We start from the raw sequence: 23,271 nt of genomic DNA on the forward strand, positions 1-23,271 counted from the left end.
AAACATAATTGGAGCCAACACCGATCCTTGGGGGACTCCACTAGTCACTTCCATCCAGCTTGATTTATTATCCCTAATTACTGTTCTCATTTCTCTCTTCGTCAAAAAGTCCATAATTCAATCCAATATTGTGTGTGTGTGTGTGTGTGTGAGAGAGAGAGAGAGAGAGAGAGAGAGAGAGTCTAAAGATTGACACCTCAGTGATACGAAGGGAGAGAGGGAGAGAAGCATCTCTCTCTCTCTCCTAAAAGTTTTTTTTAGATATATAAATAACAAAAAAGAGATTCGAAGTGGGATTAGTCCATTAACAGATAATTCGGGCAATATCGTGACAGACAGCCAATGCATAGCGAACACGTTAAATTCTTATTTCGCCTCGGTTTTTAACCCGTGGGCTTCGGCTATGGGAAAGCCGAGAAGTCGCCGAGAAACGGCAAAATTACACTGCATTTTGAGACAAAGAAAAGAGCATGAAACGTACATCAGAGTACTCCTCTCATAACCATAAAACTGTTAAAAATATTTACTTTTACTCAAACTCCATTCTTTTTGGGTGGTGTTTGTTACAAAATAAACAGTTTCGTGACGCATGGCATCTAGCCTAGAGTCCCTTGTTGTCTACTTTAGATAATTTGACAAGTAGTTACTGTGTGGATAGCTAATTCAATCTGCCATGACCTTACAGCACCACCTAAGACAAAAAAGCCCATATCAAGATCACTCACCTGCCACAATGACCCAGGGCTTGTATGGTGGGTTGCTTAATGCCACCACCGCCTACAATTAGCTCGAATTATGGGTTTTATGGTGAGCCCTTTTTAGGGCTCACCGTACCACAGCCACGACTCGTGAAAGCCCAGAAAAGGGTCTGCCGACGTTCTCGGGTTAATAGTAATTCTACCGATACTGCTGCTGTTCCTAACACTATTGAAAATCCCAGTCATTCCCTCCCTGACTTTGAAATCAGTACAGATGAGGTTCTCAAAGTGCTGCAGTCACTTAAAAGTAACTAAAGTCCAGGACCTGATAAAATATATCCAAAATTACTTAAAGAAATATCAACAAAGATATTCAGACCTTTAACAATGCTGTTTAATATGTCTTTGCACCATGGTATCGTTCCTACTGATTGGAAAATGGCTAATGTAACACCCATTTTCATAAAAGGCGACCGAAAATTACCAGATAATTAAAGGCCAATCAGCTTAACTTCAATTATTGGTAAATTATTTGAGACAATTATTCGAGATAAAGTAGTTAACTACCTAGTGTGTAATTCGCTAATCCTGGACTCGCAACATGGTTTCCGTAACAACAGATCTTGTTTTATTGAATCTATTAACGTTATCATAGACTTAGATGTTTCTAAATCACTTGATATTATTTATTTGGACTTCCAGAAGACATTTGATAAAGTCCCACACTACAAGTTGCTTCATAAAATCAAGGAAATAAGTATCGGGGGTAAGCTTCACGAATGGATCAAGCACTGGCTAAGCAACAGAAAGCAGAGTTGTAACAAATGGAGTGACCTCTGAGTGGATGCCAGTCACTAGTGGTGTCCCCCAAGGCTCTGTCCTGGGACCGTTCTCTTCGTCATTTACATCTACGACACTGACCTTGGTCTCAATAATTTCATTAGTAAATTTGCGGACGACACGAAAATCGGCATTGCGGTACTTACGGAATGTGACAGGCAGAGCCTACAAGAAGATTTGCGTAAAATATCAAATTGGTCAGTAAAATGGGAAATGCCTTTTAATATAAACAAGTGCCAGATTCTGCAGGTTGGATCTAGAAATATAAAGAAGGACTATGAAATGTGCGTCGTTAAAGTTAAAGGCGTTCACTCGGTCAAAGATCTTGGCGTCACAGTCGCGTCTAACCTCAAGTTTTCCCAGCAGTGCAACGAGTCCGTTCAAAAAGCAAACAGGATGATGGGTTTGATTACGAGAAATTCTTCATTCAAGAATAAAGATGTTATACTACCTTTCTATAATAGTTTCGTCAGACCTCATTTGTAGTATGCCGTGCAGTTTTGGTCTCCCCACCTTGCGAAAGACATTGCTAAATTAGGTGTTCAGCGTAGAGCAACCAAGATGATTCCTTCATTACGAAACAAACCCTACGAGGAAAGGCTGTCACATCTAAACCTGTTTTCTCTTGAAAAACGCTGCCTAAGAGGAAAACTGATCAAGTGCTTTAAAATCCTGGTAGCTCTCGATTTATGCGAGTTTGGTTTATGCGTTTTTTAAATAACGCGGGGTCCAAAATCCAAATAAATGTTTAACTTACAAGTTTTTCCACTTATACGTGATATTTTAAGGAGTGGCCACCAGATGTCTCAGGCAACTGGACTCACACGGCGCTGCGGCCACACAGCTGAGCTAAGTTCTTCCCGCGCGCCACTTGAACAACAATACAGTACCCACACTGCCATGCTACTCAACAATAGGAGTGGGCAGGTACCGGTACTAACAGTACCAGCTATACGGTACGTACGGTACCAGTACCAGACTGCTCGGTACCGGTACCAATACTAGCCAGTCGCTCATGGTGTCCCTCATTTCTTCCTCACACGAGTGAGGCTGAGACTGAGTGCCTGAGTGGATATCTCGGTGATATGGATATTCTCTCTCTCTCTCTCTCTCTCTCTCTCTCTCTCTCTCTCTCTCTCTGTCAACTGAATGAAGTGAATATTTATTTTTCAATAGAAACCTACCTCTTGTTTGATTTACATTGTTTTTGATTTACGCAACCTCTTCAAGGACACAATACTCGCGCAAATCGAGAATTACCTGTACTTAACGGATTTACCAACGTGGATCCGACCAAGCTATTTGTGATCGATGATTCGACGCGAACGAGAAATAATGGCGCTAAAGTCAAATGTTGACAAGTTCGTTCAGATTGCACAAAATTCTTCTTCACTAATGCTGTCGTTTGAGATTGGAACAGATTACCACCATCAGTGGTGCAGTGTAACTCAATTGCATCGTTTAAGAATAATCTTGACTGCTATCTCCTCCATCTAAATGTTCACTAGGTCAGTTTCAACGCCATGGTGGCCGCATAACAACTGTCACTTAGGTTTAGGACAGACCACCTAGTTTGGACCTTAGGGCCTCTGTGGTCTGGTTATCTATGTAATTCTATGTAATTCTCTCTCTCTCTCTCTCTCTCTCTCTCTCTCTCTCTCTCTCTCTCTCTCTCTCTCTCTCTCTCTCTCACACACACACACACACACACACACAAGATGGCGGGCTGACACAGCTGATCTCCAGACGTGCTCCAAATTCACATCACAGCTGCATGGGATTAAATCCTGGACGTGAATTACTAAGGTGGGAGCCGTGCTAGGGTACAATCGTGCTGTCCCGAAGAAACAAGGGCTGTTGACAGTGTTCAACATCGAGAAATGAGCGAGGAGGAGGCGGGGGCGGCGGCCTTGCCGACCCCGCTGGCATTGTTTACACCGCAGGGCGCAGGGGTCAGGACAAGACAGGCAGCAAAAAGGCAAGAGTTTGAGTTTGAGGGCTTCACGGATGACATGGAGAGACCCAGAGACAGAGACGGTATGTTGAGAAGGAGGCTCATAGACTTGGAAAGGGAGATGAAGGATATGAGAGAGGTGGACGTTCTGAAGACAGAGAAGGATGTTTGGAAGAATGTATATATATATATATATATATATATATATATATATATATATATATATATATATATATATATATATATATATATATATATATATATATATACAGTAAAACCCCGATTATCCGAAACCGGATTATCCGAAATTGATCTGGATAATGCAATTAAATTTTTTTTTTTTCTATACTAAAACGTTATAAAACATCAAAAATAAATAAAAGAAACTACATATGTACTATATTAACACATTTAAAATTGATAAGAACAGTTAAAATGAATATGCTTTCTAATACGTATTGCCGAAATAGCTTGTAACGAATAGATCAATGTATTAGACAAAAAACATTAAACAAACTCTCAACAACACCACGTCCGCACCTTCGCCCCAGCAAGGACGTAGGTGCGGCGAACAAACTACTGCGACTACTCTCACACCGTACTCTCAAGACAATGACACAAACACGACTCCCCTCTCCACTCCATGCCACATTCCCCTTCCAACATACGAGTTGCGCGATAATATGAGTCATCATACTGTGTCTCCACCTGCACGATGCATCAAGGTCACACTTGCAAGCTTGCACAACCATTCACAATCGCACTCTGCAACATTCACAATTCAGATCTGCAACGCTCACAAGTATCAACATAGTACACTGGTCCAGACAAGGAGACACACAGACAAACATACAATAAAACATTTACATCACATGTTTTAAGCGTACTACTTTGTTTAGCGTAGCGTGTGTTTGTTTGGTTTCATTGTTTACATCGTCAGTCGGCGGCAGTCGCGTCACACACTTCACACTGGGCAGTCGCATCGCGTTCTACCTGTGCTTCGACCTCACTTCTTTCAAAAATCAAAATGGCGGCCATAAATCCGGATTATCCGAAAAATCGGCTTATCCGAAAGAGGCTTCCCCCCTTCCATTTCGGATAATCGGGGTTTTACTGTATATATATATATATATATATATATATATATATATATATATATATATATATATATATATATATATATATATATATATATATATATATATATATACACACACACACACACACACACACTTGGGGTCGCACTGAACAGTTGAAAGTGCTGAATGGGGTCGTGCTAGGAAAAGCTTGAGAACCCCTGATCTACACCAACAATGGCTGTCTCGCATCCCCAGCATCAATACAACAGTCTCACGGACTTTATGTTAATTTCATATTTTAGCAAATTTTCATTTATAATCGTTATCTAATAATTTATAAGCGAATAGTAACTTGTGGTGTATAACGTACTCTGGCGTATATTACACACCCTAAGCTTTAAGACCACAATTTGGGGAAAAAAATATTCAGTGCTTAAAATACTCAGAAATATGTATGATTAAGCAAGACTGATGATGTACAGTTTCCAAAAATTTCTGTCAAGAGAAACTTAAACCACACAAAAACAAAAAATGAAGTTTTTTTATTCGTAGTTTTAAATTCCTTCCGAGTTTGCAGACGGTAGCTTTCGTCAAAGTTGCTGAGGGAATTAACCCCTTCACTATGACCGGGCCAAAACGGTGCAACGCCCAGTATCCGGGCTGGCCGCGCGCGCCAAATTTCAAACGTCACTTCTGATTATAACAAGTTTTCAGCCATAATTTCAACATAATCATCATGTATTATATATAAAAACATGCAAAATTAAATGGTGCACATAGAGAAATATAAACTATTTGATAATTTTGAGATGTAAGCATAAATATACAGGGAAATTTGCGAGAGATTAGCATCTCTCTCTCTCTCACACACACACACACACACCCTGGAGGGGGGAAGTAGAAGGAAGGAAGGAAAGAAGAATGAAAGAGAATAGAGACAGCGGGAGAATGAAAGGGAGGAAGGGAGGGGAGGCCACGTCCTTTAGCCGAGGGGGTTGGTGAGATAAGCACTCACTATCCAGCCACTTGGCAACTCAAAGGAAGAGGAACTCAACAACTCCACACATACACATAGGGTGAGGTGGATATAACTCGTACACGGTCACGAGACGTACAAAGGCCGTCTTGTCGAATCAAAACATCGAGGAAAGTCTCGCTTCCTACAGAAGAAAGAAAATGGGACACCAACAGCTCACGCAGCCATCTTGTGCCGCAAGCCTCACGCCTGAAAATGGTAGGCCAGTTTTTTAATTATCGAATTGTCTGATGCAATTTTTTTGCCTCACAGTATAGTGTATGGTGATTGTGAATATGTCTTGACTTTGCTGGTGAAGGTTTCCATGGTGAATATGATCATATTGAAAAGATATTTGCTTGGAAAGATATTGTTGCGCTGAGTTTTTGTGTTCGTGGGAATCCCATAAACAAACATGTGGGCAGTTCACGAGTCGTACAGCTGGTGGACGCAAATTGTTATTGTAAAGCCTGGTTACATTTGACGAGCATAGAAAACCACCTGAAAATTACAAGTTAAAACACTGTCATCACTTGCAGAATTGGAAGTCCAAACAAACTAAACCGATACCTCAAAGGAAGCCCACAGCCTAAGGATTACTTTAGGCATTTGGGTTTGAGTATTATTGCAAAGCCTGATTTTTAAGAAATTTATTTATAAAATTGTACGGGCCATGAACACCTCGTGTACGAGCCGTGACCCCCTGGTTACAAGCCGTACAGCAATTGAAAAAAAATAAAACCTTCCTATGGAGATAAAATATTCTCTGGGGAAGCTCAACAGATACTCATAGAGGAAGCCCATTTCCTGAGGAGTATTATGCACTCTTTGTTTTGCCTGCTAGGGCAAATACAGATTTTTAATATTTTTCCACTAGTAGTACGGGCTGTGTCCACCTTACCCTATATCATTTCTTTCTCATTATTTTCGTTATTTTCTGTTAGAATTGATCGTTACTGTCAAGTACAAATGCGCGTAAGACACACTTACGTTATTACACTATAATAACATTGAAAGTCAAATAAGACACCGTATCATATACAGAGTCTCTAGGTAGAGTCAGAACAGAATACGGGATCACTCAGCACCAACTAAAACTAAATGTCTAAATGTAATAAAGACGCCAGCATAGGCTTCACCGTCAGGACGCCGATGTCGGCGTCCCATATACTGTACTGGGAGCTTCAGGATGCCGATGTCGGTGTCGCCGTATAGAAAGGGTTAATCACACAGGGATGATACATTTGATGAGCAAGCTTGGTCTTGATCTTGACTTTTAGGGACCCTATACCTACTTTCAAGTAGAAACAGATGTTGATTAATTTCTGTCTATCACATAAGTTTTAATATAGTTATTTTTACAATGAGAAAGAAAAGTGCATTTACAATAAATACTTTAGTCATCCATGGATATCAGTTCTTTTGAACATGTATCACAGGAAACATCAGCTGACCGGGCCACTGCACAGCAGAAATAGCTCCTGACTAGTCTGCCCAAGGCTGCCCCACGGTCGCTGAGCAGTCACTTCAGGCAGCACCCTGCTCCACCAATATTGTTCCCGTGTAATAGTCACTTTAACCATCATCACTAAAGTGCCCGGCACACTAGTGACTGGCAGTGTTGTATTTTGTGTTTCGTGTTCAAGCCGCGCCTCGGCTCCCACGTGTGATGCATCTTCTTCTTGTGACCTGTATTGTTTTGTCGCTTCACGTCCTCCTCCTCTCTTCTGCTTATTCACACTTTCCTTTTCTATTGCATCACACTATTCATTATTTCAATCAAAATTTCATTCAAATAAAAATTTGTACTTTTGACGTATACCGTGCAGGGGTAACTTTTTGGCATTCTGAGTGAAAAAAGTGTGTGTTGTATGCTGCAAAATACAATATATTTCATTCTGGAGTCATCTGGGAACTACAGTCATACCTCGGTTTATGAGTGCCTTAGTTTACGAGTGTTTTGATTTATGAGCAAAAAAAATCACAAAAAATGCCTTGGTTTACGAGCAGTGACTTGGTATATGAGCATCCTGTTTGTACAAATCTTTTCTTTTTTCTTAATTTGTCACCACCTCAAGGGTGGGGACACAGGCTATATAGAGGCCGTCAGGGTTGAGCGTGTACGTCCCTCCGAGGAGGGACCACAGACCCTTGCCAGGTGACAGCTCATGAAGAGGAGGGGAGGATGCCGGTAGACCGACTCTTTCGGCTGACATCACCCTACCTGACCAAGTCAGTCTTTCGACGAGGACTGGCGTGTCTCTTTGTACAAATCGAAGACATGCGTGTGAGTTCTCTTTGTTCGCCGCAATACGAGAGTGCTCAAAGCGGATAACAATGGGAACAGTTTCAGTAAGAGTTGCCAACTTGAGATAAAAAAAAAAAAAGGAACATAACATCCCATTCTCCAGTATAGAATGAATCCATATTTTAAGGAATGGGTGGCAACCTTAAAATTTCTTTAGCCTGCCCTGACTGGAAGGCACTGCCTGCTGCTGGTGAAGGCAGGAGGAAGGGGGGAGGGACGTTACGACGCATACTTTACACGTATTTCAGGATGACCCTTGACAAAACATAATTTTATGGGCTGGTTTTGTGGTTTACCGAAAAATGTGCTCACTACAGTTTCAAAATACAGGATTTTATTTGTTTAACCATTCAGACAGGCAAATATGGAACAAATGGCATTTCACATTTTAAGGAAAGGGTGGCAATTTGGCAACCCCAGTCTCAGTCCACGTTGTAAACTCGTAGAGACGGCCTCCATGCGCTTGTGTCCGATTGCATTTGTGCTTTGGTGTGCAATCTTCATGTTTTCAGCACTAGTGTACATTCTTTGTGCTTTAACAATGTCCCCCAGAAAGATGGTTAAAAGAGATGGTGCTGCAAAGAAGAAAACAGGAGCGGCGGATACAAAGCTCACAACATGTACGGGGTGCGAGCCTCGGTGGCTTGTATGCCCTCCTGGATGTGACTGACTTCCGTTCACCCTCCATCTCGGATGATACGTCGAGTTAGCTTCACGTTGGTGGTCGAACGTAGTTCCAGTGCCTCGAGAATAGGGAAACTGCGGCTGCTAAACCCCTGTGCAAAGCCTACACCTTGAGCATAGTTTGCGGTCGCAGGAGTCGCCGTAACAGCCGTAACACATTGATTTGTGTTTTATATTATTTATCATTGCTATTTGTTAGTAAAATTACTTTAATTCTGTATAAAATGACAAATTTATTTTTTTGGTAAATATTTTTTAAGATATGGGACACATTAATGTGATTCACATTAATTTCAATGGGGAAATTAATTTAGGTTTACGAGTGTGTTGGTGTGCGAGCAAAGTTTCAGAACGAATGAAACTCATAAACAGAGGTATACTCTTCTCTTTACTTTCCCTAGTCAGTCTTTTCATCAATACAATACAATCTGTACTTTCTCTCCTGTCTCCCTCTCACCTCTTCTGACATGTTTGCCTTCCAAATACTTTATGAAAGAACAACTCATTGAAATGATTGGAAGCCAACAAAAAATCTAATTCTTTCAATAATGTCTGCAGTGATGCAACTAAAATGACCAGTGTACAAAGCATTGCTTCTAATGCTAAAAAAACACACATCAAGCATCAAAAATGTGTTATCAATGCTGCTAGTATTATATCCAATGTGAAACAGCCTTATGCTTTGAGACTGTTTCACACATTGTTTTCATGAAGATAGTCGGGGACTGTTATATGAATATTGAATGTTGGGAATTTACAGCCAGGAGCACTCATTCTAAGGGAGCTCCTGGGAGAAACAGGGTGAAAGAGCTACAGATAACTATATATATCTTCATTAATCATCACACATGAAAAAAGAGAACACTATTCAGAAAGGAATGACAAATTGCAAAAGAGTTTAAGTTTGGTATCTTTCATTTAAGAATGTATGGAGTTGTGGGTGAAAGGATCACTTACCAAGAAGGGTGGGGGAAGAAACACTGTGTTGTAAAAGTTCATTCTCTTCACAGAAGGAAAATTTTGCAGGAAGCTAATCATATATGAAGCAAATTCCTCATTTTCAAGACTCTGCTCCATATGCATGTCAGTGCTAATAAAGTCCAATGACAGAGTTTCAAGGTTGTGGTGTAACATATCAAGCCGAACTTGTAGAGTCTGAAAAAAAGAAAAAAAGTTAGGGCAACATTTCTAGCCAAACTTGTTGATTAAGAAAAACAACACATTGCACAAGTCTGGTGATAGAATTTTTCATCCTCTGACATAAAGACACTTTGCTTTAACCCCTTGACTGTGGATTTCCTACAAGAAGCCATCACCAAACTACAGGAATGGTACAAAAAGTGGCTGCTTTTTTCTCTTTAATGACATTGAATTGGAATGCTTGTTTATTTTCCATTAGATTTTGTGCACTGTTGTCCCCACTCACCATATGATGAAAGCATACTCCCTCATCCCCCCTCAATTGATAAGGCTCAGTTTACCTCCAAAAGCCACAGCATATAGATGTCATGGGTGCCTTCACCTGATGCACCACCGATCGCCGGTCTCTATCAGGTATTGACATCTAACCTCAACCTCAACAACAGGGTGCAGGAATACGTTAAGGAGAGGGGGGAAAGATCTTTGAGAAACTTTGAGCAGGCAAGGAGGGAGTGTCTGGATAGAGAAAGTTGGAAACTCTTCTTTCGTGGCCATCCCCTGGTGGGAGCTCCTAGGAGCAGGCATTGATGAGATGATGATGATGATGAATAAATGAAAGTGCAGTAGGGACATAGAAGTATTAGAGTGTTCATTTGAGTCTCTTGGCACTGAAGACAGAGTGATATCACCATTATTGGTTTTGATGATATTTAGCACTTCAGTGAGGATAGGCAGTGGTGTGAGACATAGGTGTTGCTATGGGCATTCCTTGCTTCTTGTATTTCCACACACTAATAAGTTCCCAAATGTGTTTTGTGATACATAGTACAAAAATATGTGCTCCCTGTATTATAGCTTTGTGTAAGTGCAAAGAGCATGATCAGAGAGGATCTTTTAATAAATTTGCCCTGTGGAGTAATCAAAATGCTGGATCAGTAGCCATAATATATTTTATTTTGGTATTCATTTAAATGGCTGAGGGAATAACAGCAGTAATGCTGAAGTATGGAGGAGGTGTAGTTGTGGAATAGATATTATGGATATATAACTCAGCATGGGAACAGGGTGAGATGCCAGAGGATTGGAGAAAGGCTATTGTTGTAACGCTGTACAAAGGGAAAGGGAGCAGAGGTGATTGTAATAGTAACAGTGGAATAAGTCGACAGTACCCTCTCGAGTTTCGCGCTCGCTTCATTCTGAAGGTGTAGCGCTAAACTCAAGGATCGCGAAACTCGAGGTATTGAAAACACTGAAAAAGCACTTATCTGTTCTGACCCGTGGAGGATTTTTTTTTTTTTTTTTTTTTTTTTTTTTTTTACATGTGGGCTTGGCACCGGTAGACTATTTATCTGGGCCTGATGGTCGGCCCCGAGCCTGTCATGGTGCAGGCAACTGTTTATAATGGAGCCATTATAACTGGCTCATGTTGCCCCCCAGAGCTCACTTTTTTTTCCTCCTTTACTCCCTAGTTATCTCAAAATACGTACCTTGGAGAAAGGAAGAAAACATGAAGAGAGAACGGGTCGTTTTAAAGCCGCAGATAAGAACATAAGAACATAAGAACGCAGGAGTCTACAAGAGGCCGGTAGGCCTGTACTAGGCAGCTCCTTTGACCCTAAGCTCCTGTGTATCTAACCCCACCTAATATCGCTGTCCATGAATTTATCTAGTCTAATTTTGAATGTGACAATTGTATTGGCACTCACCACATGATTGCTAAGCCTATTCCATTCATCCACCACCCTGTTGTAAACCAATTTTTGCCTATGTCCCTGTTGAATCTGAATTTATCCAGTTTAAACCCATTACTTCGTGTCCTACCCGGTTCTCTTACCAACAAAACCTTATGAATGTCTCCCTTATTAAAGCCCTTCATCCATTTATAAACCTCGATCATGTCTCCACGCACCCTTCGCCTTTCTAGAGAATGCAAGTTTAACTGTTTGAGTCTTTCCTCGTATCGCAAGTTTCTCAACCCCTGAATCATCTTAGTCATCCTCCTCTGCACCGATTCTAACATTTTGATATCCATTCTATAGTAAGGTGACCAGAACTGAACCGCATAGTCAAGATGAGGTCTAACTAATGCTAAATATAGTTTGAGGAAGACTTTGGGGCTTCTATTGCTTACGCTCCTTGAAATAAATCCCAGTATCCTATTAGCTCGATTTCTAGCTTGAATGCATTGTGCCCTTGGACGGAGATCAGAGCTCACTAAGACCCCTAAATCCTTCTCGCCAAATAACACAACACCGGTTCAGGCGTTTCTAGTATTACCGTCCATAAGTACGTGTCAACGTGTGGTTTTTAGGTTTTGTAAGTTTTCTAAAATACATATAATGAAAATTTGAATTCATCTATGTTTTTCTATTTGAAATATCAATATACAGTACTCTCTCGAGTTTCACGCTATCCGAGTTTCCCGATCCACGAGTTTCGCGGTTAGTCCTAAATTCTTACCATCCCGACTTTCGCGCATCATCACTCCGAGTTTCGCGCTGCTTTGACACGTACGGGTCACATCTACAGTAATCCCTCGCCATATCGCGGTTCACTTATCGCGGTCTCGCTGTATCACGGATTTTTAAATTGTATTGTATCGCAGATTTTTCGCTATATCGCGGGATTTTGCAGTAAATTAAGCATTTTCTAGCCTAAAAAATGAAAACAATATAAATCAACGTCAGTAGGAACACACCTAAATAAGCTGAGAAACATGTAATTCCTGTAGGGAGGGTCTTTTGTCAAAAGATGTTTAGTAATGCAGAGTTAGAAGGGATAGGACAGTTTGTTTTGGAAAGAGGATCATTAATGAACAACAGAGAGTGGGAGATAGGACAGAGCCCAGCGGGACACCACTGTTGATAGGTTTAGGGGAAGAACAGTAACCATCCATCACAGCAGAGATAAATCGGCCAGAAAGGAACCTAGAGATAAAAGTACAAAGAGAAGGATAGAATTTGTAGAAGGGTAGTTTAGAAAGCAAAGATTTGTGCCAGACTATGTCGAAAGCTTTCAAGATGTCTTAGGCAACAGATAAATTTCATCAAAACGACTAAGAGAGTCCAGGAATCAGTTAGGAAGGCAAAATCACCAGTAAAACACCCCTTGCAGAACTCATACTGGCAATCAGATAGAAGGTCAGAAATGGATAGATACTTAAGAATTTTTTGATTAAGGATTGATTCAAAAGCTTCAAAAAGCCAGGAAAGTAAAGCTAAAAGACAGTAGTTTGAGAGGTTGTAACAGTCACCCTTATTAGGCACAGGCTGTATGTAGGTGTACTTCCAGCAGGAAGGAAAAGTAGATGTTGAAAGGCAGAGACAAAAGGGATTGACCAGGCAGGGTGTAAGGATGGAAGCACAGTTTTTAAGGACAATGGGAGGCACTCCATTGGGTCCATAAGCCTACTGAGGGTTGAGGCCAGAGAGGGCATTGAAGACATCGCTCTTAGGAATTTTAATAACAAGCAGAGTTGAGTCAGAGGGGGGATGAGCGGGAGGAATATGCCCTGAATCGTCCAGAGTGGAATTTTTAGAGAAGGTCTGGGCGAAGAGTTCAGCCTTAGACGTGACACCTGTGTTGCCACTGGGACTAAGGAGAGGTGGAGAATATTAAGCGAAATTGTTAAAGATTTTTATTTGGCCAGGTGCCAAAAGTCTCTGGGTGAAAAGAGAATACAGGTTGCGACCCTTTCTATTGATAGAAGAATTTTTGGTATGTCGGGGAATAGATCTGGCACGATTCCAGGCAAAAGTGTAAAGATCATGATTAGCAGGAGTACCTTTTGTTAGCAGCCTCCCTCTTTTTGATAGCATGTCACCACTTCATTTCTACTTTTTAATTATTTGATTGTTTGAGGAAAATAAAAATTATATGAAAAAAATGCAACCTGACGTAACACATCTCTTCACTAGAGGTCGAAATCATACAAGTCAAATATGTCTTAATGACTTCACCTGAAAAACATCTAAACCAAACAAACCCTACCTACTATTTGCCCTTTTGCCCAAAGCTCTGACTCCATGTTCTACCACAGGTTGTTTTTTTGTGGTGTGAATAAGAAGTATGCTAATCCAAAGTGTCATGACACAATTCCAGATTTCTGGTCCAAGATGGGATCAACTTTTATAATCTACTGCCTACTGCATAAATTTATATGGTCATGAAGATGAATCAGAGCCCCCCCCCCCCAAAAAAAAAAAAATGCTGAAAAATATACTATGTACCTCCTCTCAGTAAAGCATATAGCTATGAATCTATGATGTGGAGATACTGAAAAAGATATAATTGTATAAACATAAAAAAACCCCAATAAAATCAGTTAATTCAGTTGAGAGTAAGAATTCTTTATTCCTCTGTGCAAATAAGCTTCCTTTATCAAGTCTATGTAAAGATGACAGGTAAGAAATAACTTACATTATGTGATGGATCATACAAGGCAGTGGCATCAGGAGTTAACTTAGAAGTCTTATAGTAATTTGCAACAGCATCTGGTGTGATGTGCAGGAAGAGGTCATTCAGGTTAGGCATCTCTGCCAGCAGTACTGTGAACTCCATGTGGTCCAAGTCTGTTGCATCCAACACCAGCCTCGTTAGCTGCTTCACTGGAATCATCTATTAAGAAGGGTGAAAAGTCCATTAACCTGATTTTTGCTCTGTACGGAAAAAAAACCCACAAAAAAACAGACATCTAATGCTATAATAATAAATTTTAATGATAATGAACAAATGCTACAAGAGATCCTTTATATGCTTTCTGTTTAGAGAATACAGTAACCATAGCAGATAAAATAGATGTTGCAGTATTGGCACATTGATGGAGTGAAAATTAAACACAACAAGATAATTTAGTGTGGGTACTAACGCAGGAAAAAGAAAAAAAGGAAATGGTTTAAATGTTCGGAGACATGAATGATTAAATGAATATGTAGTAAGGTTTGGTAAATATCATTCCAAAAATTTTCTGAAAAAACAAAAGTTCACATAGTTCTAAATAAGAAAAATGGAAAATAGAAAATAACTGAAGGTCTTGATACTCCCATTATGAAAAACAACATGTAATTAATTCATGGGGGCCATACAGAGAACATTGCCTTACCCACCCTATCATGCCATCCACCATCATCCATGCCTGGGGGTATCTCTGAGCAAATCTCCAGGCATGTCCCTTTCCCATCCTAAGTATGGCAGGATCCATACACTTGCTCAAGCTAGAGGCTTTATGGGTGGCTTCTTTTTTCCTCCAAAAAAGAATGTCTCTTACAGATACAACCTGGTAAGCAGGGACAACATCAGGGCAACCCAGGTAGCCGAAGCTGGTGTTCAGAGACTATGTTGGTAATAGGCATCGATGAAATCTCACGGAGTAATTGCTAATTTGACACAATCATTTCGGAGATACCACATGATACAGTAGACCCTTTATTTTATTTTTTTACGTGTTTCCCTACAGCGCCGGTAGGCTTTCTTCAGGGGCTTGGTGGTCGGCCCAAGCCCATCATGGCGCAGGCAATTTTTATAGTGGCACCATTTATTCTTGGCTCATGCTGCCCCCCAGAACTCATTCTTGATTCACTTGGACAGTTTCTTCTAGAGTCCAGGTTGATGGGTGGTCTTCAGGACAGAATATGGGTAGTCTTAGGCCACTTGGCGGTGACTGAAAAATCCCAGGTGGTAGCGTACAGATTCAAACCCGCGTCGTCCAGCACGCGGTGAATGCAGGGCCCGCACGCTAACCACTCAGCCACCGCCTACCCAAATTAGCGCATAGCATTTTTTAGGATTCCATATAACACATGATCAAAATTTAGGACACATTTTCCATATAATATACTAACACTCTATAAAACACATATTAAATTAGGGTCTTGAAAAATATGTGGCAGTGAGGCCAGTCGGTCAAACATAAAACAGAAACAGGCAATGATAAAGTTGAATAAACACAATAACACATGGAAGGGGGACTGACAAGCATATGTCAAGTGACAGAACTAAGTCTCTCTTCAACCTTCATTGGTTAATTTTATTTTTCAGGTGTATAGATACACATAGGGAATACAGTACCCTCCCAAGTTTCGCGATCCTCGAGTTTCGTGCTATCTGAGTTTTGCAATCCTCAGGTTTCACACTAGTCCAAAATTCTTACCATCCCAACTTTCGCACATCATCGCCTCGAGTATCACGCTGCTTTGACATGTTCGGGTCACGTCTACCTACCATCGGCATCATGCGCGACTCCTTAATCTTTTTCCATCCATGACGCAGACGTCGGCATCACAGTATGGAAAGGGTCAAGAGGAAATGGAAGAGGATTAATCCTCTTCTAAACCTCTCAATCCTCCTCTAAATTCCTCGTAATCCTCTTCCATTTCCTCTTGAGGTTTAGAAGAGGATTAAGAGGAAATGGAAGAGGATTAAGAGGTTTAAAAGAGGATTAAAGGTGATGCTGTCGGATGCCCGTCAGACGCCGACGTCGGCGTCGCCGGAGTGAAGGAGTTAAGGCGATGTCACACTGACCATTTTCCTCCAACCATTGGGGCTAGTGGCAACAGCAGTTGCCCGTACGCCCAACTGGGACCAAGTTGTTGATTGTTCGTACAGATGGAAAATGGTTGTGAGTACGAGCAACTGTGCGGCTGCATGTAAACGATTGGGGCAAAAGGAACCTGGTCTCCTTCAACGCCTCAAAAACACAGTTTCTCCACCTATCCACTCGACACAATCTTCCAAACAACTATCCCCTATTCTTTGACAACACTCAGCTATCACCTTCCTCAACACTAAACATCCTCGGTCTATCCTTAACTCAAAATCTCAACTGGAAACTTCATATCTCATCTCTTACTAAATCAACTTCCTCGAGGCTGGGCGTTCTGTACCGTCTCCGCCAGTTCTTCTCCCCCGCACAGTTGCTGTCCATTTACAGGGGCCTTGTCCGCCCTCGTATGGAGTATGCATCTCATGTGTGGGGGGAGGTCCATTCACACAGCTCTCCTTGACAGAGTGGAGTCAAAAGCTCTTCGTCTCATCAGCTCTCCTCCTCATACTGATAGTCTTCTACCTCTCAAATTCCGTTGCCATGTTGCCTCTCTTTCTATCTTCTATGGATATTTTCATGCTGACTGCTCTTCTGAACTTGCTAACTGCATGCCTCCCCTCCTCCCGCGGCCCCGCTGCACACGTTTTTCTACTCATGCTCATCCCTATACTGTCCAAACCCCTTATGCAAGAGTCAGCCAGCATCTTCACTCTTTCATCCCTCACGCTGGTAAACTCTGGAACAATCTTCCTTCATCTGTATTGCCTATGACTTGAACTCTTTCAAGAGGAGGGTATCAGGACACCTCTCCTCCCGAAATTGACCTCTGTTTTTGGACACTCCTTTGACCTCTGTTTGGGAGCAGTGAGTAGCGGGCCTTTTTTTTTTTTTTCCCCGCCCTTGAACTGTCTCAGCTTTAAAAAAAAAAAAAAAAAAAAAAAAAAAAAAAAATTAGACGACGGCTCGGCAGTGGCTGAGGAGTGTAGAATAGTGGAAGATGGCCCACCAAGAGACTCGTAAAGTGGACTGGCAGAGCTGTTTTGTTTACTATTTAATTGACAAGATAAGAGAACACCCTGTGCTGTGGAACTACAGTTTCTAAAAAACTTTTTTCTCCAGTCTATGAAAACTGTAGGAGGCCTCCCAGTCTTCACAGCACAGTTCTCTGATGGAGTTTGGGAAAACACTCCTGTCCTCCCGTCTCTGAGGCCATGATTGTGCCCACAACCATTTCTTCCTTCCATTTAACTGCAGGAACAAGGCCATAACTTGACTACTGGCAGCACAAGCCACAACAGGGCAACTGCTTTATTTACAATGTGGATACGGGCAACCGACCTTGACCATATGAGGCGTCTAGAGCTCGAGGGGCGAACATGCCAACATTGCGGATTTTGAGTTTTTGCCGGTTTCCACTAGATCCCCCTATTCCAACCCTGGGGTCACGACCCCAAGTGGGGTCGCCAAACGTTTTTCCTGGGGTTGCCAAGACCTTAAAATATCAAACATGGTGTAATTATATCATAATAACATATATACAACTAAACTAGTGGGGTCGCGGTCATGTCTAGAGGTGCATGATTGGGGTCGCCTGAAAAAAAGGTTGGGAACCACTGCGCTAGATGGAAGCACTGTGCAACCCTCTGTGAACGTGAAAATGGGAAATCGGTCTCTATGGCCCTGTTGAAGGGTGGTGAGGGTAGCGTGTTTTTGCCTGTCTGCAGAGTGTATGAAGTGGGGCTGTATCAGGGCTCTTAGGGTGAAGAGCACTAGTAAGCCTCATAAACACCTGAATATGGAAATTTTGTTTTGAAATTTAAACTCACTGTTAGTTACATCGTGTTCTTTTAATTTTCCGAGTTTGGATTAAATCGGATAAGAAACATGCATTAAAATTTTAAAAATTTAATAATTAACACAATTTCACACAAACACTGATTCTATTGAATTTGTCTAGCTGAAAACTTTCTATTGATGCATGATGATATTGCTATGTGTGTTTTTCATTGTGTTTTTGCTATGCTTGACTTAGAAGGCCTGTAGCTCAAAACTAAGTACAGTCAAACCTCGGTTTACGAGTGCCTTAGTTTACGAGTGATTTGATTTATGAGCAAAAATATACCACAAAAAATGCCTTGGTTTACGAGCACTCTGTTCCTCTTTTTTTTTATTATTATTTTTCATTTGTCACCCCCCCCGGGTGGGGGACACAGGCTATATGGAGACTGTCAGGGTTAAGCGTGTACATTCCTTCGAGGAGGGACCACAAACCCTTGCCGGGTGACGGCTCATGAAGGGGAGGGGAGGATGCCGATAGGTTGACTCTATCGGCTTACACCAGCCTAGCCGACCAAGTCGGTCTTTTGACGAGGACTGGCATGTCTCAATGTACAAGTAAAAAACGTGAGCATGAATTCCCTTTTTCGCTGCAAGACGAGAGTGCTCAACGCAGAAAACAATGGGAATAGAATTTCAGTTTGGGCTGCCACCTTGATCTAAAAATAATAAGGAACGCAACACCCCATTCTGCAATACAGAACAAATCCATACTTTTAGGAACGGATGGCAACCATAAAATTTATCTGGCCTGCCATGACTGACAGCCGCTGCCCGCTGCTGGTGAAGGCAGGAGTTTTAAAATACTGAATTTTATCTGCTTAATTAACCATTCAGACAAGCAAATACGGAACAAATGGTGTTCTGTATTTTAAGGAAAGGGTGACAAGTTTGCAACCCTAAGGCATCATCTGGCGATATATGGCCTTCTTGAACGACCCCCACTCTTGAGACTGTTTTCATCTCCCTTCCGTAATCCGCCAGAGCGCTCTATCTTGTCCATATGATTGGATGAACCAACTCTATTTCTCATTTTGTCACTCATCAAGGACAACATGCGTTGATTTAGTCACAGTTACAGGATCTACAGTTCATTAGGAGTATATTGGGGAGGCGGTGGCTGAGTCGTCCTCGTGTTCAGGAGGACGCGAGTTCAATCCCCGCCCGGTGCCACCAAGCTGGGATTTTTCAGCCGCCGCCGAGTGGCTTAAAACTACCCACATGCTGTCCAGAAGACCACCTATCAACCCAGACTCTAGATTCTAGGATCAAAAATGAGCTCTGGGATGGCAGCATGAGCCAATGCAAGATGGCGCCACTATAAACACTCGCCTGCGCCAGAACGGGCTGGGCCGACCATCAGGACCCACCGGAAAGAAGCCTTGGACCGACCATCAGGTTCCACCGGGAAGAAGCCTGCCGGCGCAATAAGCAGCAATGTAAAAAAAAAAAAAAAAAAAAAAAAAAAAAAATATCAGTAGCTTTTTTTAGTGTCACTGCATGCGACTGAGTTTCTTAAAAAGTCCTTTTCTCTACAAAATATTGACAAATGGCATCTTTTCACTTTCTTATTTCTAACGATGACGATGTTTTCATACCAGGAAGTTTTTACTTATCCTACAGTGATGCCTTAAAATGGTCTGTGGTGCAACAGTAATACAACAGTAACCTCATGAACTTTATGTCCACCCCCACCTGGCAGGGTTACCCATAGGAAGCTCAGGAAATGGTCATTGCCATAGGCCTATGGAGGTGTGGCCAGCAAGACAGTGGCCATGCCCAGCCCCTCCGTGGTTTGTGCAGGGCCCCCTATCCTTGCCAAGAATAGGGGGGATTCTTTGAAATCTAACGCGCCAGAATTTCGCAAGGCGGGGTTAATTCTTGCTTGCTCTAGTGTAATTCTTGACTGCCAGATGACGGCTCTAGTCTCAGTCTGCGTTGTAAACTCATAGAAATAGCATCTGTGCGCTCGTGTCATGTTTTCAGCACTACAGTGAGAAGTCTTTGTGCTTTAGCAATGTCCCCCAGAAAGATAGTTAAAAGGGATGGTGCTGCTAAGAAAAAAACAGAAATGGTAGATACTCTGCTCGCAACAGGAATGGGGGGCAAGCTTCGGCAGCTTGTACGCCCTCCTGAGCGTGACTGACACCCGTTCACCCTCCATCTCGGACGATACGTCGGGAAAGCTTCATGTTGGTGGTCGAACGTATAATTCCGGTGCCTCTATAATAGGGAAACTGTGGTTGCTAAACCCCGGGGCGAAACCTACACCTCAAATGTGGTTAGCGGTTGCAGGACTCTCCGTAACAACCGTAACACATAAATTTGTGTTACATATTATTTACCATTGCTATTTGTTTATGAAATTACTTTTATTCTGTAAAAAAAAAAAAAAAATGTAAAATGCTTTTTATATATACAGTACCCTCTCGAGTTTCGCACTCGCTTCGTTCCGAAGGCATAGCGCTAAACTCGAAGATCGTGAAACTTGAAGTATTGAAAACACTGAAAAAGCGCATATTTGTTCCGACCCCCCCCCCCCCTTTTTTTTTTTACATGTGGCCAATGGCGCTGGTAGACTATCCATCTGGGCCTGATGGTCGGCCCCGAGCCCATCATGGCGCAGGCAGCTGTTTATAGTGGCGCCATTATAATTGGCTCATGCTGCCCCGCGGAGCTCACTTTTTTTTTCCTCCTTTATTCCCTTGTTATCTCAAGATACGTACCTTGGAAAAAGGAAGAAAACAGGAAGAGAGAACGGGTCGTTTTAAAGCCTTACAATTGGCTGAGCTCTGAAAACACGCTTGTGATTCTCTGGGAGTCCGATGACGTCATCACCGGTGCTAACCCAATCAGCGGCCTCACTGCCTCAAGGCGGTGTCACACTGGCCGTTTTCCTCTAACATCTGGGAGCAAGTTGTCGGGTGTCCGTAAGCTGGTGTCACACTGGGCCTTTTTCTTTCCACCACGGCAGCAGCTTGGGCAACCGGTAACTTTTCCGGGTGTGCGTCACACACGAGGGGAAATTAGAAAGGTGTGGGGGGGAGGGGCAGAAGGGAGAGTCAGGTCAGGTCATGTCATGACACACACACACACAGAAAGGGAAATGAGAAGGGTGGGGGGAGGGAGGGGCAGAAGTGAGTCAGGTCATGTCTTGACCTAGAGTCAGGTCATATCCTGACCACAGCCCTGATCTGACTCCTTGCTGGCCCTGCCTCTCCACACCATTCTCATTCCCCCCCCCTTTTTTTTTTGTGTGTGACAAATCAGGACATGACCTGACCTGAGTCAGGTCATGTTTTGACCACAACCCTGATCTGACTCCTTTCAGCCCCATCCTTCCCACATCCTTCTCATTTCACCTTCTGTGTGTGTGTGACAGGTATGGACATGACCTGACATGAGTGAGGTCATGTCCTGACCAAAGCCCTGACCTGACTCTTCTTTCTGACCTTCCATCCCCACACCCTTCTCCTTTCTCCTTGTTTTCACCCTCTCTATCTCACCTTTCACGAGAGGGGCTCATTCATAACAAGAGTGAAGCTACACACCTCTCGAGTTGGGGGCTTGCGTGGTATTGAGGCCGTGCCGAGTTGAAAAAAACGTGACAGGGAGGAGGCGGCGGCAAGTTCAAACGTGGTTGACGTGTTAATAAGTCTGTCTGTCTGTCTGTCTGTCTGTCTGTCTCTCTCTCTCTCTCTCTCTCTCTCTCTCTTGCCATAGCCACAATGTTTGGAGGAAAACGTCCAGTGTGATACTACCTTTTAAGGTAGTATGCGTCAATGGTAAGTAAACGTGACCCCTACATGTCAAAGCAGCGTGAAACTCGGGGTGATAATGCACGAAAGTCAGGATGGTAAGAATTTAGGAGTAACCATGAAACTCGAGGGTCACGAAACTCGGATAGCGCGAAACTCGAGAGGGTACTGTATATATTTTTTTTAAGTATGAGATGCATTAATGGGATTTACATTATTTTAAAAGGGGAAAATAATTTTTTGGTTACGAGTGTTTTGGTGTGCAAGCAAAATTCTGGAATGAATTAAACTCTTAAACTGAGGTTTGACTGTAATTGGCTTGTCCGCCCCTTGAGCACTAGACGGCTCATAATGTGATGCACACCCAGAAAAGTTGGAGTTGCCGGTTGCCCCTACCGCCAATGAGGTTGGAGGAAAAAGGCCCAGTGTTACACCAGCACCAGGACAACCGACAACTCGACCTCAGGTTTTCAAGCTGTACAGACGTGCTCTAGCTAGCTCTGGGTTAACTATGTCTGGTGGGAGCGAGAGTGAGGGGTGTAGAGGAGCAGTGGAGTGTGAAGGGGTGGCTGACGGAGGTGCGGTGGAGTGTGGAGGCGCGGCCGGCGGTGCTTCAGCGGAGCCGGTAAATTCTCTCTTGAAGAGAATATAGGTGTTGGAAAGGACTGTGGAGACCATGATGGAGGAAAATCGAATCCTCCGTTCATCAGGTTATCAGTCAGGCGATGTACATAGTACACCGTCTGAGGATGGCGGCTGGAAGGTGGTTGAGAACCGTGGGAGTCGCATGAAGCTCAGCAAGTCCACTCCTGAGGGTGTGAAGTGCCGCAACTCCTTTCAGGCTCTCTCTGAGCCGAGGGAGGAGGAAGCAGTGGAGGTGCAGGAGATGAAGGAGAAGAGGGCAGATGAGTCCCTGCCCAGAGGTAACATTTTGGTTGTTGAGGATAGGTTAGGTTTTTAGATAGGGCCTTCTGTGCTAGAGATAGGAAGCGTAGGACCCGGGTGTGTTTACCAGGGGCGGGGATTGGGAATGTCAGCGATAGGATAGAGGCGTGCATGTCTGGCGAGGGAGTCAAACCCATCGTCTGCCTGAGCGTGGGAGAGAACGACGTAGGCAGGGTAGGTAGCAAGCAGCTTCTGCGTCGCTATAGAGAGGCCCTCCGAAGGGTTACGTGCAAGGGCAGTGTTCCTGTGGTGTGTGGGGTTCTGCCACTTGGCTGTCCAGGGCAACTGCATTAAGCTGCAGGTTGGGAGATTATTGCAAAGCCAATGGATGGACATTTGTCGACACCTGGGACCGATTCTATGGCATGAACCACCTATACCAGAAGGACGGGGTTCACCTTTCATGGGAGGGGGTTCAGATCTTGTCTGATGCCCTTTAACATGGATTGGGGGCCCTGCAGGGTTTTTTAGGG

The 23,271-nt window shown here is 42.8% G+C and overlaps 1 protein-coding gene across 4 annotated transcripts in view; it reads right to left on the reverse strand.

Annotated features, from left to right (window-relative positions):
- The window catches only part of LOC126999223 (uncharacterized), a 133,620-nt gene that overhangs the window by 9,772 nt on the left and 100,577 nt on the right, over positions 1–23,271 (reverse strand). For all 4 annotated transcript variants that reach the window (XM_050861555.1, XM_050861554.1, XM_050861557.1 and 1 more), the window contains 2 exons: positions 14,138–14,335; positions 9,536–9,733 (listed from right to left, as the gene is read on the reverse strand). In XM_050861555.1, coding sequence (XP_050717512.1) covers positions 9,536–9,733; positions 14,138–14,335 — 396 coding nt within the window. The remainder of the gene's footprint in view (positions 1–9,535; positions 9,734–14,137; positions 14,336–23,271) is intronic.

Source organism: Eriocheir sinensis, chromosome 16 (assembly GCF_024679095.1).
Source record: "Eriocheir sinensis breed Jianghai 21 chromosome 16, ASM2467909v1, whole genome shotgun sequence".
Taxonomy (NCBI): Eukaryota; Metazoa; Arthropoda; class Malacostraca; order Decapoda; family Varunidae; genus Eriocheir; species Eriocheir sinensis.